Source organism: Cyprinus carpio, chromosome B9, assembly GCF_018340385.1.
Source record: "Cyprinus carpio isolate SPL01 chromosome B9, ASM1834038v1, whole genome shotgun sequence".
Taxonomy (NCBI): Eukaryota; Metazoa; Chordata; class Actinopteri; order Cypriniformes; family Cyprinidae; genus Cyprinus; species Cyprinus carpio.
The window spans coordinates 7,363,584-7,383,872 of NC_056605.1; the positions used below are offsets into that span (position 1 = coordinate 7,363,584).

General features: G+C 36.7%; 1 protein-coding gene across 3 annotated transcripts in view; it reads right to left on the minus strand.

Moving 5' to 3' along the window:
- LOC109096245 (ecto-NOX disulfide-thiol exchanger 1-like) overlaps positions 1-20,289 on the minus strand; it is a 97,947-nt gene that overhangs the window by 16,892 nt on the left and 60,766 nt on the right. For all 3 annotated transcript variants that reach the window (XM_042730819.1, XM_042730817.1, XM_042730818.1), the window contains exons 4-8: positions 15,733-15,900; positions 14,404-14,610; positions 13,303-13,536; positions 3,546-3,758; positions 166-272 (exon numbers count right to left, since the gene is read on the minus strand). In XM_042730819.1, coding sequence (XP_042586753.1) covers positions 166-272; positions 3,546-3,758; positions 13,303-13,536; positions 14,404-14,610; positions 15,733-15,900 — 929 coding nt within the window. The remainder of the gene's footprint in view (positions 1-165; positions 273-3,545; positions 3,759-13,302; positions 13,537-14,403; positions 14,611-15,732; positions 15,901-20,289) is intronic.

Below are 20,289 nucleotides of genomic sequence, written 5' to 3' on the forward strand. Positions count from 1 at the left end.
GCTGCCATTCTTCAAAACATACCTGTACCAAACCAGCATATACTGTTTTTTTTTTTTTTTTCAATGGGGTATAGTGAAAATTGGTTTGTAATAACAAAGCTTGGCCCATAGTTTGAGACCCCTGATGTAGAGTCAGCATGACAAAAGGGGAGAAGAAATACCAACCTCACACTGCTTTCGCCAAATGTCTATGTTCTTGCGCTGCGCTTTTGAGAAATGGTCCCATGCCTTTTGCCTGGTGGCAGCGGTGAACACAGCCGTAATCTGCTCAACTTTGGTGGATAAGGAAGTCAGACAAGACAAGCCATTTATGTAGAGCTCCGTATCTGCGCCAGCAGTCAGACGCATCAGGACCCTCGCAACACTTCTCTGAGAGGCCCCTGATTGTGTCTGTTGTACTTACATCTCATTAGCTGCTGTTTCAATTCCTTAGGACTGAGGAAGGCAACAGTCTACAATGATGGATTTGCTGGAGAAGCACTAATAAAGTACTGAGTGTTTGATGTCAAACATTGATTGAGGGTTTAGCTCAAAATGGGTACGTGTGCAGTTTTTATTTTGGCATTAGATGTTGGATTTGCGTTAGGATTGAGATTTGGACCAATTGTAAACTGTTGCCTGCTATTTATTAATTTGACCAAGTCTACAGTTTAGAAAACAATTATGTGATCATCTTTTTTAGCCTACTACAACTCTAAAATACATTTTTTTCTTAGTATTTCATGCACAAATGGTGTCACAGTGTCTTTCTGTCAAGCTGCCATCACACATATTCATTCAAGTAAATTACATTTCTTTGTTTGAGCTGGGATATTGGCTTCTCACCTGTCCGGGCCGCAAAAAAAAAAAAAAGATGAGTGATTCTGGTGTTGGCCTACCTTTAAGTTAAGTTGAACATCTCCACATCTGCTATATGGTCAGAGTACTTCCACTGAGACTGTACTTACCCAGGGCCCTTCTATGGGCTATGGCTACAGTCACACTGTCTCAATGCAATCATATCTCCTACTGTGCATTTGTGTAGTGTAAATCTACAGTGATGTCTTGTGAACCGTGTAGGAAACACTGTGGCTCTGTTCCACAACTAGTGAGCTGCCTTGCTTTCTAACAGCATCCAAACTGAAATAGAACCTCATAAGTGAGGGACTATTAGTGTGACACATAATTGATTCTGCCGTAAGCATTTTCCTAAGCTAACAGCAAAATAAACAAAATTAGAACTTGTAACACTGTGTTCTAGAATATGTGATTAAATTAAATTAATTGTTAGGACAAAACATTCCTAAAATAATGTTTATGGAACATTCTTATTAATATTTGATTAGTCTTGTGTAGTCGGACCTTCAGACGGAAGGCAGAAGGTCTGGGAACCTTAGCCGCTTTGAATGGCCAAGCACCGCCCTAGGCTATAGGACTGACAGGTAAAGCAACCAATCACATTTCGTTTTGTGCTGCGTCATGTTTAGTGGGCGTGGAAATGTCCCCACAATAACAGAACGGTGTGTAAAACTCACTTTACATATTTTTGAAAAGCCAGCATTTAGTTGATCCTGATAAGCACTCATTGTCACAGCTGTAAACACATCTCCCGGAGATACTGTATAATTCAACCAATCCAATGACGACTTTGAAACTCCTGAAGTGTTTCCAATTTTGTGTGCTGTATGCATCAGACGTTCTGACTGAGACTAATATTTGATATACTTTTTCAAAACAACATTCTCGGAATGTCTTTATGAAGTTATTATACATACTTGAAGAACGTTCTCAGTGTTGAGAGAAAACATTCTTAGAACAACATTCTTAAAATGTCCTTATGTTATTTGTACTTGATGAAAGTTCTTATTACGTTTTGTAACCTTTAATAATGCTATAATCACAACAAGAAAACAGGACAATGTTCTGAGAATATAAAAAATAAACATTCAAGTGACATTATATGTGGTCCTTAAGTTAGTATACATTTGCTTTAGAAACATTTTTAAAAATGTTCCCACAATGTTTTTATACCATCTCATAACCAGTAATCTTACTGTATTGTGTATAATAAAGGTGCAGTTATGAATTATACACAGAGTGAATGTTTTTGGGCTTGAGCGGTACTGTTTAGGCACGGTTCTTGTTTGTTGTTTTAAATGGGTCATCGGATGCAAAATTAACTTTACATGTTATTTGAACATAAATGTGTGTTGGAAGTGTGTGTACACATACACCCTATAATGATAAAAATCCACCCAGTGTTTTTTTTTTTTTTTAATTCCTATTTTAAAATCCCCTTTCTCAAATCAGGCTATTCTGAGATTCCTGCCAGAATGATGTAGTTCTGCACAGGCCCCTCCCACAATGGTTGATTGACAAGGCTGTCTTACCTTAGACCCGCCCTGAGTGAGCTGTGAGCTGTCGGACATTGTGTTGACTCCGGTGCAGGGGAAGACAAGAATGTCTCTAATTAAGTGATTGATGTGTTTTGTTGTTGGATGAAATAATGAACATATCAGTCATCATTTACTCCCGACATCTGAACCGCATAAGACGCAGAGGATTAACATTACTTTTGTTTTTGAAGGGAATGCACCGATCCCCGATCTGCCTTAATGCGTTTATGTTCACGCTAATCATTCGTGATCCAGCTTCATCTACAGAAGAAGTGGGTATAAGGGTTTTTTATGAATCTTTGCAAATCGCCTTTCTTAATAATGTGCTAGTTATGTTTTGCGGATAAATGTGGCTAAAGTTTACCATCTGCTCATCACCCCATGGAAGAGAGGGGCGGGTTGAGCTAAGCTCATTAGCATTTAAAGCGACATGCAAGGAAACAGAGCTGATTTTGACAAGGTAAAAATGGTGTTTTTTACACTACCATTGAGAAATTTTAACCAAAAAATGTTATAGACTTTTCATTAAGACCTTAAAGAATCATATCAACTTGTGGAAAATGGGCATCCGATGACCCCTTTAAGGCCTGTGCAGACCTCTAAAAAGGACACCGCATAAAAATGATGATGTATTTCTGGTCTCTGTGAATACAATCAGAGACAATGATAACTTTAGCTATATTAGTCATGCAACTTCTATTTCTACTGAAATGACTGGATTTCGAATATGAATTGTCACAGAGCAAAGATAAATTTGATGCAGCTTAAGATGGATTTTGTCTCAATGTATCATGGCATTATCTTCTTCATGAAGGATATATGTGTTGGCTTTTATAATGCCTACCTTTTATAACCTCATCTATGATGCCTTATAATGCTGCCTATGTAGGCAGCTCTCTAGGTTTTGGAACAGAGCCCATGTCTTGCCTGTTACAGTTAGGGGCAGTGTAACGTATATGGTAGTTCTGGACATATAAATACACTCCTACTGGCAGTACAGTCATATTAAGATGAGCGAATTCCAACAATCAGATCAGAGACTGAGCCCACTTAAGGACGGCTATATCATCTTGCTCGGTACAAAGGATGAGCTGTTGTCATGGCAACACTAGATGAAAATCTCATAGTAGCCAGTTGGGATACAAACAGTGAAGGCAGGAGGTATCTTACATTGTGTGAGAATGGCAAGCAGGGAATTCTTAAAGTGTTCTTTGGCCAGCTCCATCTCCTCCTCGTGCTGAGCTTTCTCGTTCATTAGGCGCCGCACGTGGCTGTTCGCTGACTGGATCATGGAGTAGAAATGGTTTGCAGAGCGTCGGTTCACCTCGCCTCTGTCGATCCACGTGAACAGCACTGCCGTTGCCTCACTGAACTTGTTGTCTTCTGGAGAAATTAATAAGGAAAACTGTCATTTGTACTTCATCTACTTATGACAGAAACTGCTGTAACACTTACTTTGCAGGCTTGTCAAAGCCAGCGCACAGTTGAAAATCCTTTACATGAGAAAAATTTTTAACTCTAATTTGCCTCTAAATCTTTGGTCTTTGGTTCCATTAAGAATCTTTAATATCTATGGAACCTTTCCATTGAACTTTTTACAGTAGTAAAAGGTTCTTTATGTTATTAAAATGTTTTTCACAGTATGACAATAGAAAAATAGATAATAGGAAAATAGTTATTTTAAGAACTTTTTACAGAAATGTTGTTAGGGAATCTAAAATAGTTCTATTGCATCGCTACGGAAATCAAAACCCTCTTTTAAAACCTTTTTTTTTTTTTTAAGAGTGTACTAAACTTACAGACCTTCAGTCTCATATTAAATATGCTCTCAAAAATATAAAATCTGGAACTATGGTGCAGGTTGGCTTACAATAAGTCGGCATGAAATGTAAATTAATCCTGTCTATTTTCTATTGCATATTAAATTATCTTATTTTAAACAACTGATCCATATGTTTAATCATTTATAAGACAGACTTCTCTCTGATGATATAACTGGGCTGTTCCAATCATTTAGACAGCTTAAACCCTGGGCCTTTCTTAAAATCCAGCAAGTTCACATTCATATCCCCATCCAATCAACAACCGTCCTACTTTTTGTCATTTTTGATAGTTTGTTTCACAATATGTCACAACACTGCATGTACAACTTTAAATGTCACTGCTTTATGTGTCAATTTTCTATTTTTTTTCCCCATAAAGGTATTATATGTCTTTACACTATTTCCCTGTGTAATACTGTAAAGCTGCTTTGACACAATCTGCATTGTAAACAGTGCTACAGTATATAAATGATGGTGACTTGACTAGAAGACTGTAATGTAATGCCCAAGTTATATGTACTACTGTTATAATGCTTCTATTGGTTTGGAACAATATAAGGGTGCTTAAATATATATTTTTAATATACCTTTCAGGCTGTTCTTTTCTTAGTTTTACAGTTTCCTCTAACGAATGGTTAAAAAAATAATGTATTGCTGGAATTTTAAAAGACTGTTCAAATCCAGCAGTTCAAAATTCATTAACTTGATTTAAGTAGCTACACACCTATACATATATCCAACCATTCATACTGTATATCCTGTCTAGTAACCACACCAGCAGCTTTCTATAGCACCACTAGAATACCCTAGCAACAAAGTTTTAAAATTCAAATCTCTCCTCAAACTACATAAGGCCTACATTCCCTTCACACTTCAAAATCTCTCCTCCTAAGATTTCACATTATACAAAACTCAACCTTCAAACTCGAATCTCTTTCCAAACTGCTCAAGCATTCAACACACAAGACTTATAACCTTCACAATTCAAGACTTTACTACACTTTCAGACAAGACTTTCCTTTTCAGTTAAAGTACTACATGTAATTTTAAGAACTTTCACATGATTAGTTTTGCCACCTCTATTGAGGAAAAGAAACGATAGGGAGATCGGGATTGGACCTCATGTCCACATGCTACAATAAACGCTAAGCCACAGCTCTAACTTTAGGGCCTAATTTAAAGACTCTTTCCCTGCATTGTCTTTTGCTATTGGACAAGAACATCATCTCATCAGTGTGTTCAGTCACGGCTCGTGAATCAGTAACTAACCCTGCATTTTTCCTGTCTAAACATGAAGTGTAATTTTAGCCTGAGTAGCTGAGACATGAGGCATTGAGTGTGGCCTCTCCCAAGCTTCAGTAATCTGCTCCCTGTGGACCCGTGTGAAATACATTACTGAAATTGGAAGAATAATTGAATTTTGCCACAAAGTCAGTGCAGTAGGGCTGGCAGTAAATTCCATCCCTTCCTTAATGAGATCCTGTGCATGGAAACAACATCATTCCCTGCATCTGTGCACTTTTCACCACACTTATTGCTTTGTCTCACCACAGTAAAACCGATTTCAAGCCAAGCAGGAGAATGACATCACAAGAGATGTATCAATTATACCGAACCTCCTTAAAATATGTGCTCAACTCATTTAATTAGAATTTTAGATTTGATATCAATTTTAGTCCTTTTTCAATTAAATAGATGCTATTCCCATGTGTGTTGGTAAGAAACCCAAGGGACTCTGAGCGTTCGAGATCAAGAGCAGGTGTGTTATTAAGGTGGCACTCAAACTTCCCAGCTAATTAAAGGAAATTGAATTCTCCCGACCCTCAGGCAAAAATGCCATCTGACGAGAATAAAAATCATTTCCACAGTCAAATGAGCTTGCTCTGCCAATCTCACGTCTAATGAGAGGCTCCACAAGCAATGCAAATGTGAAATCTCCACACTCTCCCTTGAAATTCCCAGCATTCAGTCATCCGACCTCTCCTTAACTCAGACGCTATGTAAGCCGCCACGCTACTGCAAATTCAGTCAGTGTCAGTTATGGTCGGGAAATTAGCTTTGTTTTAAACGTCGCTCATATTAATTTTTCCATGAAAGCGTAATGTGGCAATGAGCATTTACTTGCCAGAAAGCATTAACCAGGGGCTGTTTGAATGAATAGCATTAAAATGTTTCCAAAGGCAAGAGACATAAAGCAGCAATGGATAGAATTAAGAGTCAATAGTTTAAAAAGAGCTGAAGAACGGCCAGATTTGAGGATGAGGGAAACAGTGCATTTAGATTAAAAAGGGCTTTTTAATGTACATCATTACATTAAAGTATTTTTTAACTATTGGACATTTTTTGATCTTCTAGTAAATAAATTCTGTTTAAAACACTCTTTATATTATTTGTACACTATCAGTGTCTAATACAGTATACTGCTCTGTTTTTGTTTTTTATTTCTGAAAATTCAAGGCATTTTATGGGTATTATCTGATATATACAGAGCCCCACACATGGCATGCAGGAAAAAAATAGTAGACTAAATCGTGTGCACAAATTACTATTTCATTCCCTCGATTTATAAATTGTGTGCACGATTTACTAATTCGTTCCCTCAATTTGCTAAATCGTGCACATGATTTATTAATCGAGAGAACTAATTTGTAAATTGTGCACACGATTTAACAAACCCAGGGGACAAAATAGTAATCGTGTGTACGTTTTAGTACATCGTACTAATTAAGTACAAATTAGTACAAATTAAATTGTGCGATTAAATTGTGCACACAATTTATTTATTTTTTCTTGCATGTCATGTGCGGGGCTCTGTAGATATAAATAACATTTTAAAGATTGTGAAGAAAAATGTGACTCATAGCTAGCTAAAATTTATGAATGCTAACTACCCAAAATAAATTTCACACAATAAAATGTTATTTTACTCTTTGATTAGATTATATATGTAGTTTTATAGATATTTAATTAGATAATTATATAGTTTTAAGAAATAATTAATTAAATAAAGAGGTTTTTTTTTTCTTTTTCATAAAAGGTAATATGTCATTGCTGTTTTTATGATGCATTTTCATATTTGTAAGATTGAAAATCAGGGTCTGAGGTAAAACAATAAAATCGGGTAAACGGTAAAATAAAACAGGGTAAAACAATAAAATCGGGTAAACAGTAAAATAAAACAGGGTAAAACAATAAAATCTGTGCATAAATTGCAAAAGTAAATGATGGAAGTAGTGAAGTGTTTTAAAGATTTTTTAATTAACTTTAATATAACAAATAAAATAAATCTCTAATATGTTAATCAATTAAAAAAAAAGATAAAAAAAGAATAATTGCACAAATAGGCCAAAAAAACATCAACACAAATCCCAATGTTCATTTGCATGCTGTTGATACTTAAACAGATACCACTAGCTGTAGTCAGTAAATATTTGCAGCATAATTGTTTGCGTTTAAACAAGGGAGAGGCAACTGGATGTCAGGCATGAGCAGAACTGTGCCAGACACTAGAATATTGAAACCCCGTCTGAGATGTTTTGTCTGTTGCCTCCTGGGCTCAATAAACATAAGAACATACAGACAGAGCTGGGGATGTGCCACGCAGGGAGAATGGGAAGTGCTTGACACGGGAAGTGCTGTGATTGCTGATGAGGTGCAGGCTGCAGTCAAGTCCCCATCATCTAAATGAAAGCAGTCTCTCCAGAGAGACAAGAGCTCAGAGAGGCATGGAAACCACTGCAGCCAGCACAACTCAACCATCACTACCTTCCTGGAGCCGCTAGCTGTAATCAAATCACATCATGGGAAAACAGCTGTCAGCCAGGAACCGGCTCTGAAATTAAAACATGAAAGGTGACGTTACAAATATGTGTGAATGTCAAAGGGGTGTGATGGACTGGTGAACTCTAAGGTGGAAACACAGCATGTGGCACCTTGAAAATTTCTGTATAATGAAAATTTGACAAGTTGCATGAGTGTTCAAACCTCTCTAGATTCAGAAATAAACATTGTGAAATATTTTAAACCTCACATAAACTATTCTTGTCTGTGTGAAAACGGTAGGAAATCTAAAGAATATTTACAGCCAACCCCGAGCAATGTTGCTGACGCAACACTTACAGTATGTCCATGTAAAGCCATAGAAGAGAAAAAAGTATCACAAATTTTTTAAAAACTTCAAATTTGAAGCACATCTAAGCACCCTAAAAGCAAATGAAAATTCAGCCAACCTTGGAGTTAGGGTTGCTGCGATAGACAGTGTTGACGGTTTTACCAGTGAGAAGCTGCAACACTGGTTACATCACTTGCCCATCGCAGCACCGCCCCCACCGTGGTTTTGATTTTTTATAGTAATAAAAATCATTTAGGTCTGTTAGAGAACAGACACTACAATTAAAACTGAATGCAGCTGCTCAATGCAGCGTGCCGAACGACAGTCGCATCACAGATCAGATTTAATTTATCACGTGAGGAGAAGCTGACAAGAAGAGAATGGTGAGACGACAAGACGATGGCAAAAGAGTTCCAAAATGACATGCAAAAATATTCTGGATTTTTGAAAAGCCTGTTGACTTCTGCTATTTATCTAAGGTGATATTGGAAGTTTTTTTTTTTTAAACTTTCTTATTTACTTGGTTCAACGGTGTTTGCTGATTTTTATTTATTTAAACTGTGTATTTTTTTTCTTAATTTTACATCAAGTATGCCATGTTTCCAAGCTTACTTATTTGTTTTGCTAATAAAGGTAAGTTTCTTATTTATTTGGTTCCACAGTGTTTACTGATCTCCAGTTTTGTATACCTAAACTTTGTGTAAGTTATTTATTTTATATTTCGCATATAACATGGTGTATTTTTTATTCATTTTGTTAATAAAAGTTCTATGTTCTAGGTTTTATTTTGTTGTTGCTTGAATTGAATTCTTTTTGAATTGCTTTTAAAAGTGAAGGAAAGTGAGGAAAAGAGGGAAAACTAAAACCAACTAAAAACAAACACCCGCCAATTATTTTAAGAATTTATTTTAGGACATTAGGAAAATGTCCTCACCGTCGCCACACCCCAAATTGGAGTATTGAGTGTTCACTGTTTAAGTTATAATATATTATTTTAAATAAAGGAAACAAAACAAACATTTACATGCATAAATAAAGAACAAAGACACACCAGTAGAAGGAAAGAAGGGTAGAGAAAAAAATCAGTCCCATAACAAAACAAACAAAAAAGAAACAAAGCAAAGAATCAGTCCCCAACAAAATAAAACAAAACAAAAAAAGCAAAAAATCAGTCCCCTAACACAAAACAAACAAACGAAAATTATAAATAAAACAAAACAAACAGTCCCCTAAGAAAAAAAATAAAATAAAAATAATTCCCCTAACACACACACACACACAAACACACACACAAATCAGGCCACTAACAACAACAACAAAAGGCAGTCCCCTAGCAAAGCAAAACAAAACAAATAGTCCCCTAACAAAACAAAAAAGAAAAAATCATTCCCCTAACACACACAAAAATCAGGCCCCTAAAAAAATCCCCTAGCAAAACAAAACAATCAGCCCCTAAGGTAACACTTTATTTTAAGGTGTCCTTGTTACACATTTTACATGTATTTTCTATAATATAATTGTAATAACAATAAATTATGCATAATTACATGCAAATAACCCTAGCCAAACCCTATCCCTACCCATGTAGTAAGTACATGTAGTTAATTAATATTACTCAGTACATGAATGTAAAATACACTGTAACAAGGACACCTTAAAGGGGTCATCGGATGCCCATTTTCACAGTATGTGTACATACAGTACATGTACTTACAGTGTACTTTCAGTGTACCTACCTAAGAAAGTTCTGATAATATAAGGTAACTACATGGGGTAGGGTTAGGTTTAGGGGGAATGTTCATGGTAAGTACCAAGTTATTACCTTATTGTAATTAATATAATAAGTACATAGTATGTACATGGGGAACAGGACTGTAAAATAAAGTGCTACCTCTATAACATACTTTGGTTAAAATTTCTCAGTGGTAGTGTAAAACAACACCCTTTTTACCTTCTCAAAATCAGCTCTGTTTTCAGCAACCCGTTTTAATGCATGTTCCTTTAAATGCTAATGAGCTCTGTCAACCCGCCCCTCTCTTCCACAGTTCTCATTATACTGTTTACTTTAGCTGCATAACTTGCTAACTAGCACGTTATTAGGAAAGGCGATTTTCAAAGATACATAGAAAAACTTATACTCACTCGAAAAAAATAGCAGACTGATGACAGCTCACTCAGGGCAGATCTAAGGTAAAACGCTAGTGTCAATCAACAATTGTGGGAGGGGCCTTGGTCTGTGTGACGTAACACAGCCAAGAATCTGAGAATGGCTTGAGAAAGGGAAATAATTTCGCGAGAATAAAAAAAAAGGCACAAATTGCATATTTGTAAATATTTTCTTAGCGATAGATGCTATTTACACTAAGTGCAAATAGCTATAGTCAAGTCAAGTCTGCTTTATTGTCAATTCTTCCACATGTACAGTACATACATACAGAGAATCGAAATTTAGTTACTCTCAGACCCCCGGTGCATACAGATAACACTAACAGTAGAGCCTAAAAATCTAGATCAAATATAAAATATAAGATATAACTATACAATAAGGGAATGTAAAAAAAGACATAATAAAAAAAATAAAATAAGGTTAAATAAAGGCAGTGCAAGGCACATGGCAGATAGAGTGCAAACCAGTGAACAAACAGTGCAGATAAAAATATTTTTAGTCCATAAAAAAAGCTTATTCAGTCTGATTAAAGTGACAAAAGGGCTCAAGAGCAGTTATTTTATTTAAACTGACTGATAAGGTGGTAGAATGACGTCAGTTCCATGGTGAATGAGGTAGTGGGCAGACCAATGCTGCACAAAGTGACTGGTGCATGTCATCGTATGTTAGTGGGAGAGGGGGTGGAAGGACCTGGAGATGTGGGATCTTGGGGGGGGGTTCATAGTTCAGTGGTGCCTGGGGCGGAAGAGGGATGGGGGGGCAAGTTCGGGAGCGAGTTCAGCTTCCTTACAGCCTTATTGATGAAGCTGTCCTTCAGTCTGCTGGTCCTGGCCTGGAGACTCCGCAGTCTCCTCCCTGATGGCAGCAGACTGAAGAAGCTGTGTGACGGGTGAGTGGGATCACCTGCAATGCAGAGGGCTTTGCGAGTGAGACGGGTTCCATAAATGTCCTGGAGGGAGGGGAGAGAGACACCAATGATCTTCTCAGCTGCTCTCACTATGCGTTGCAGAGTCTTCCGGCCGGACGCGTTGCAGGCGCCATACCACACAGTGATGCAGCTGGTCAGAATGCTCTTAATGGTGCCTCTGTAGAAGGTGTACATGATGGGGGTGGGGCTCTGGCTCTCCTCAGTTTGCGGAGGAAGTAGAGACGCTGTTGTGATTTCTTCTACACTATCAGAAATAAAGGTACAAAAGCTGTCACTGGGGCTGTACCTTTTCAAAAGGTACATATTTGTACCTTAAGGGTCCATTTTGGTACCTTAAAGATACATATTAGTACTTAAAGTGTACATATTAGAACCCAATAGGTACAAAAGTATACCTTTTGAAAAGGTAACGCCCCGGTGACAGCTTTTGTACCTTTATTTCTGAGAGTGTATTTACTTTGTTAAAATAGCAGGATTTATACTACTTATTGCAAATAGTGGCAATTATCTGCACCTCAGTATTGTAGTACATTATAAAACAGTATGAAATAATAACTTATTGAGTGTAAATTTTTTATTTTAATTCAAATTATTAAATGGATGCCACCTTATTGGGACAATAAGCCCTCCTTACACCTACCTTTACCCTACCCGATACTTTATTTTCAACTTTTTGATTATTTACTTCATTTTCATTGAAAATAAATGCTTTTCTGATGTGATTTGAAATTTGAAAAGGGAGAAAAAGAGTTTGCCAAAAGGCGGATTCGAACCTGGGTCGATCAAGTCAAAATAAGTACAATACATGTTTTACCATCTGTGCTACTAGAGCTGATGATTAGCAACTCTCTTTTGTAATCTTGACTAGCTGAATCACACGTTGGTGGGCGGAGTTACAGTAGTGTAAGCTAGCTTCTGCCAACAAGGCGGGCTATTTGCACTTAGAGTAAATAGACACTCCGTGAAAAAAAAACCCACACTGGGTGGACCTTTATCATTTTAGGGTGGTTGTGTACACTCACTGCCAACACACATTTCAGTTCAAACAGCTTGTAAAAGTCGCATCAGATGACCCCTTTAAATAAAGTCTAATTATAAAATGTAACTATGTCCCATTTGGTTCTTATAGACAATAATGACATTACATGAAGGGAAAATTGGATATTTAAGTCTCACACCTGTCTCTGGTACAGTTTCAGAAGAAAGATAAAATGATCTGAGCTTCTATTCACAGATTTAATTTGATGTCATCTCAACAATTTTAGGATAAACATCTGAGACAAAGATGAAGCTCAAATAAAACCCTATTTAAAGGGCACTACTATAGGTCTTCAATGCTATGATAAAGTAGTCTACAAGCAAACTCTTGCACAATATCTGATTTCTAGACTAGAATCAACCAAAGCCCATTTTAAGCACGCTAAAATCAAATGAAAACTATTTAGTCAACCTTGGGAAACCTTTTGGCTTTCCAGAAGCCTGGTACTCAGTGTTCACTTGATTGGCAATCATTGGTCTCATTGAAGCTGATGAATGGAACTAGCTGATCATATAAACACACCAGTCTCACAGAATAAACAACAGCTGGGGCTGTTAGGCTGGCAGCTGCAGAGAGGAAAGAGGACTGAAGCGTAAAAGCCTCAAAACTATGTAGCCACTCATTAATGTCCGTCACATCATCAGAGATCAGTTGAGGACAGCTGCAAAACGTCTGAAGGAAGGCAGACCTGGCGGCGTAGGTCATTTTACCACACTCTGCCTTTATAAGAAGCATAAAAGTTCTGCCTTGAAGCTTTTCCTAAGAACCCAAATTTCTCTGGGCATTAGATTAATGATGACAAATCTGTGCTTTAAAGGCTAGATGAGATCATGGCACCGCAGTCTGTGGGAAAGCTTACCTTTCAGTTTCTCAGCCAAAAGAGCTGCCTCGTGCTCAGAGTAGTGCATTATGGGAGGAGGTGATGGAGGTCTCAGCCGGTCCTCCTGGATTTTCCGTCGGTGCCGCTCCTCTCGTGCCAGCAATCTTTGTTTGCACTCCCACTCATACAAGTCATCTCTCGCCTGAGCAAAATCTACATGTATGCGGCCCGAATCCTTTTTATCAGTGCTGGAGCCAATGCGCATCCGATAACCTAGGACAACAAACATTATTCAGCAAACAGAGCTCTCATACAGGCTGCTTTAATATATCAACTATCAGTTCACTAAAATAAACATATTGAATGTGAATTAGCATTTGCTTCATTCTAAGATGTTCCTTCCTGCAACATAAATAAAAGCCCCTGCTGAACAAAACAGTACATCCGCTCATGCTATGTTGCATGTATGTTGCAGCATATGCATCAGATGTTGCTTATGCACTTGTACCTAGCTGACTGGGAGCTGATTTAAGTGGACTTTTCAGCAAAGATAAATGCAAGATGTATGGTTTTTCCTACTATGTTATTATCTATTACTATATAACAAGAGAAATGACATATATATTAAAAAACACAACAGAGAGGTAAAGAAACAAAACAATGAGCTCCATAATGAATTTTTTTTTTGATAAATAATAATAAAAATAAAATGACACACCAGAAATGTAGAAAAAACAATCAGTCCCCTAAAAAAACAAATGTTTACTTGTATAAATAAAAACACATCAGACAAAACAAAACACAATGACACACCAAAGAGGTAGAAAACGTAATCAGTTCCCTAACAAAACAAAACCAAACAAAAAACAAACAAAACAAAACAAAACAAAACAAACATTTACTAGTATAAATAAATAAAAAAACATTAGAAAGGTAGAGAAACAAAACAAACTGAACAAAACAAAATTAAACAAAACGAAACACAAAGAGATGCCAAAGAGGTAGAAAAAAAATTATCAGTCAGTAACAAAACATAACCCCAACAAAAGGTAGAGAAATTAAACAAAATAGGTTTCCTAACGAAACAGAATGAAACAAAACAAAAAGAAAAAAAAAACAAAACAAAAAACAAGGACACACCAGAGAGGTAGAGGGCCTTGTCCACCATGAACTCCTCACTAAAACGAATGTGGCAGAAGTTTTTCTTGCTCTTGCGGATGGCAACAATCTCTCCACACTGGTCAAACACTTCTTTGATGATCTCTTCTGTTGCATTCTCCGGAAGGCCACCAACAAACACCGTCTTACACCCTGGAGGTCTCTCTCTCGTGGAGGGAGGAGGAAGATCTGCAGAATCCACAAAGATGTCTTACTGCACTCATAATGCATGACTAAACATGACATAGATCAAATTAACAAATTTTTTCCCCCACATTAACTTGCTAATTTTTTATATAACATTTCTGGAATTTTTATTTAAAAAATCATTTGTACCTGATTCTCAAAATTTTGATCAAATAGTGCATCAAATCCATAGATAGATCAATGTATAGGTCACATTTTATTAGATTTAAAAAATAATGTAAAATATTGGTAAATAAAAAGAAACGTTGATTACAAACAATAAAAATATGGAGCTTATTTTAGTTTCCCTCACTCCACTTCAAAACAGAAATGAATATGGCTAAAGCAATCATAAATTATAGTGACATTCATTATAAACATCGTTTATTATAAAAACCAAACTTAAACAAATTTACTTAAATCGAAACTGATAATACCAGTGTGTGGGAACACATAAACTTGGGCTTAGGTACATCTGTAATTCATTGAAAACCTAAATGTGTGTGCTTTTTGTGCATCTTTGGTATGCTTGCTGCGAATTACATTATATAAGTCACTTTGGAATACAAGTTGCAGCAGGTTTCAGATGATTAAAAAAACAATACTTTCTGGAATATTTTGGAAAACAGAGAAAAGTCAGAAATCCAAGGCCAGACTGAAAATCTTATATATCACCTTATATTGACATTACATTGATGAATTATCATTAATTTATTTCCATTAACAAGAATAAGAATATGAATTGGAGTAATTAGATTCTTATGCAGTGTGCAGTCCATGTGGATAAAATTAACTGTTTTAGGGTTAATTTACATTTATAGTATTTAGGACAAAAGCTCTACAGGTTTAATATTTTGTCTTTCACTGATTTTCCACATTGGAGCATTTAATAAACACTGTCCTGTGGTTGTTGCGATTTCAGTAACTGTAAAACATCTGGCATAAAGTTACAGGTCTTTCAGTGGAACATTTTACCACATAGTCACAGGTCATTCAAAATGGCACAGACTGCACTTCATATATTTACCATGACATCAGTAGAAGTAAATAAGGGTTGGCTACGTTCATCTTTTATGGTGAAAGCTCTAATAATTGTGCTGCGGTAGGTTGCTGTAAAATGCTTACTAGGATTCTGCGGGAAAAGTGTGCAGCTCTTGCAGTGGATGATTTCCTTAATAACAGGAAGTTCTGCTGCCACAGGATGGGGGGGGACCAGACTGATGCCAGCCATCATAGGATTGATTGGGGTGATGATGCCAAGGTTGGGGTCAAAACTCTGTATACAGATGGAGTCTGGAGAATGAAACAGAAAGAGTCATTGATTTGGACCTCGGCACTGGAACCATCTGAGCACAACCACAAAGAAGCCAAAGAAGTAAGAGCAAAGCTGGTGAAAGACCAGCGGAGATGTGAAGAGACCAGGTCACTGCTCTTACTGCAGACGACAAAACCCAGAAAATCTACTAAAGATTAGTTTCTTCTTCAATGAGCTTTCATCACACTAAGCCGCACAGGATCTGAGACCGGAACGCATTGGATTTGTGCAGTAAACCGTGTGCACTGTAAACCACGACAGAAGTCCTACACCTGCATGCACACTTTATATTGTACATACACTGAACAAAATTATAAATGCAACACTTTTGTTTTTGCCCCCATTTTTCAAAAACAGAACACAAAGATCTAAGACTTTTTCTATGTAAACAAAAGTCCTATTTTTCTCAAATATTGTTCACAAATCTGTCTAAATCTGTGTTAGTGAGCACTTCTCCTTCGCCGAGATAATCCATCCACCTCACAGCTGTGGCATATCAAGATGCTGATTAGACAGGATGATTATTGCACAGGTGTGCCTTAGGCTGGCCACAATAAAAGGCCACTCTAAAATGTGCAGTTTTATCACACAGCATAATGCCACAGATGTCGCAAGTTTTGAGGGAGCATGCAATTGGCATGCTGAGTGCAGGAATGTCCACCAGAGCTGTTGCCCGTGAACTGAATGTTCATTTCTCTACCATAAGCTGTCTCCAAAGGTCTTTCAGAGAATTTGGCAGTACATCCAACCGGCCTCAGAACCGCAGACCTCAGAATTTTGTTCAGTGTACATAGAATTCATAAAACACATAAAAACATACAAAACAAATAAATCTGTTCAGTTTCAGTTTCCCCCTGCAAATGACTCAATTATTATACTTATTTCTTAAAACTCATCTTTGATAATCCGCTTTTTCATGTCTTAAAATGGCTTCAATATTCAATATTCACTTAGCCTACCTACTTTATTATATGCCGATTCATAAACATGAGTCTGCTCTAAACACAACCATAAAAACAATCAGATTTTGTGAAGCAGCCTGTTTAATAACAATTTTCTCAGTGTCCTGATCATGTTGAAGGACTAATCAGAAGGTATCTTAAACCTCTTTTTTTTAAATTTCTAAAGTAAAAATGTTACATTTACAATTAAAAAGTCAAAATGCATTCATATTAACACTCAAAAGTGAGGTTATTGAGAGCTTGCTTTTGCAATCCTGCATTGAAAATCTGAAGCCCTGTAAGCTGCGCTTTCACTGTTTGTATCTAAAAGGTGTTTCCACTACTACATTGTAAAAGAATATATATAATGTTCTTTATAAAAAAATAAAGAAATGTTGACATATCTATGAAAATGAGAAAATGTGTTTTGTCTTACAAATAAGGCCTCTTAACTAATAAGGTCATGTTCAGTTCATTATAATTACTGTGCTGAACCACTTATAAACACTCAGTAATTTGTTCTCATTAAAACAGCTTGACATACAGAGAAATGAGTATTACTTAGTGTAAAATATGTTTAAAATCTTCACTCACATGAGATGAAAATTCCAGTCTTAATACTGGCCTAATAAAAGCATTTTTATTTATTTATTCATTTATTTGTCCACATGTGCACACAACCCCAGTCCATCAATCAAAGGGGACCTATTATGCAAAAATCACTTTTAAAAGGTGTTTGAACACAGTTGTGTGGCCTCAGTGTGTGAAAACAAACAGCCTATAATAGCACAAATCCACCCACTCATTTTTTTTTTTTATAATCCCAATCTCTCCAAACGAGCGGTTTTAGATTCTCCCTCTGTATATGTCACCGAAGGGAAAACGCCCATTTGTAACGCTCTCTGCCCTATTAGCAAAGATACAGCCCTGAGTGAGAAGCAGCAGTCCGCCATTACTGTTTTCTTGCTGTAGCTGCTGGACAATGTCAGCACCAAAGCAGCATTACAATGTGGTTTGCTTGTATTGGGATGCACCCATGAACATAGGAGTCGTATTTTGTTTTCCAACTGCCTTTCTGAAAGAGCTTCTTGGCACTCTGTAAGGCTAATGTTGCTAAAGCTACTATTATCTTTGCCTGTTTTCACTGGTGCTGCCTTCCAGAATGATTGTAAATAGGAATGTGGTAGTTAAAAATTGCATATGGAAGCAATGTTAAGTCAACCGCTTAAATTGTTCGAGCTCATAATCACAAATGTGACTTATAAAGTTTGTGATAGCATGCTAAGGTACAATGAGTCCAGCTGTCGCTATTTTTATCACATCATGCTCCTCGTCTGTGTAATTCATAAATGCATATTTATTATGCACATGACAATCAGATGACTGACTCTTAAACCAAGTAAAGATAACAGGCTTGTACTAATATTTGTATGCCGGAGCATGAGGTCCTGAAGCTCCGCTCTCTTCTGTAAATGGGCCGGGAGCACCAGCTCATTTGCATTTAAAGGGACACACACAAAAACGGCGCATTTTGGCTCATACCCTAAAAATGGCAATTTTACCAAGCTATAAAAAAAAATTATCTGTGGGGTATTTTGAGCTAAAACTTTACATACACACACATCAGAGATTTATTTTACATCTTAAAATACATAGGTCAACTTTAACATCGTGTGAAGTGAGAAGCAGTTAGAAACAAATGCATCATTAAGGAGTTTTTACTTTAAACCTTCGCTTTGGGAGAATATACCAGTCCACAGTTCCTAATAATCCTCCAGTGAAAATGCTGATCTCCTGTTGTCCTCTCACATTAAAATCCACAGACACAGTTTTGGACTGTTTTTGCATATTTCTCTCCTGATTCAGACGAGACAACTTTTTAGAAAGCAATAATGCGGTCTCGTATTACAGCTGTAAGCATTGGTTTGTAGTTAAAACATCTTAATGATGGATTTGATTCTTACAAACATGCAGCTTTACACTTCACAAGACAGTAAATGATGGACTGGAGTCATGTGGATTACTTGTGGATTATTGTGATGCTTTTATCAGCTGTTTGGACTCTCATTCTAATGGCACACAGTCACTGCAGAGCATCCATTGGTGAGCATGTGAAATAATGCTAAATTTCTCTAAATCTGTTCTGATGAAAAAACAAACTAATCAACATATAAGATGGCGTGAGTGTGAGACAATTTTCAGCAAATGTTCATTTTTGTGTGAACTATTCCTTTAATGATGGCTGACTGTGAAGAGAGCACTTTTAAAATAGTATCAGTAGGACTGCTAAAACTAAAACTAAACTAAAAGGCCTGAGCTTAACTTAATTTACTGTTATCAGTAGCTTGACAGTAGGTCAACTGCTTTCAAAACAGTGTAGCTTTTTCCCTCTTAGGCAGACTTAACATAGTTTGATGTAGAAACAAAAACTCTTTGTTAGCAGCTTGTTTAAATTAACATTATGTCTAGCTTGTAGCTTGACAAACTACAGTTTCAACACTTTCACCAACACCTCTCTCCTCAACATTATTCAGTTACTGAAAGTTGAGTATTTTCACACTGTTGTAATATTTCAACCTTAATCGGGACAGTCCCGCTTACTTTGTCCTGTAGTGACATAATACAATGGAGAACACTAAATCTAACCCAAGAGATGCTTGAACTGGAAGAAAATCTCGAATCCCTTGCTGGGGAAAGAGATGATGAAAATTATGATCCATAAATCTCCCAGCGGCTGCAAACATGTGAAATGCATCAGGAGATCCATGCAAAACCCAAATCAAAATGTAAACAGGTAAATTACACACACGCCTTCACATTTATCGTTTCTTAATGTTGTTTTTCTTCAGTCAGAATGATTCAAGGACTACTCAATCCTTTGGCTCACAGCTCTTGTTTCTTTTCCAAAAACCTGCTTCAGGTTTTATTTGTCATTATTATCTGCTTTCCATTAAATTTGGATTCACTACGAAGTCAGCAGCTTGCGAAACATTTAGTTCCTACAGGACGCAGCTTCTCATCATTTCAGAGGTGAGACGGCATTAATCAGAGCCCATCACAAACAGCATTACTAAATGCAAGATGCCAGCCCCAGCAGCCCCAGGCCTTGCAGTCCAAATATATAATCCGCAAGGAAATTTGTCTCAGCTGTTTTTTACAGTCTCGCTTTTTTTGGGCTTGAAAGATTTCCAGTCATTGCTCACCACAGCTAATATGCATAATTATCCAAAGCACCCGAAATGACAGTGAATAACTCTAGCAGCACTGAGTCACACAACAAACCTACATTTAACATGTACTGCTTAGGTTCTATTAAAAACTTAAGCTATTAAATAATAATAATAATGTAAAATTATTCTTGTTTTTATTATTAGATTAAAATAGTAAACAAAATAAGAAATATTACTATTGCAATATTTCACTGTA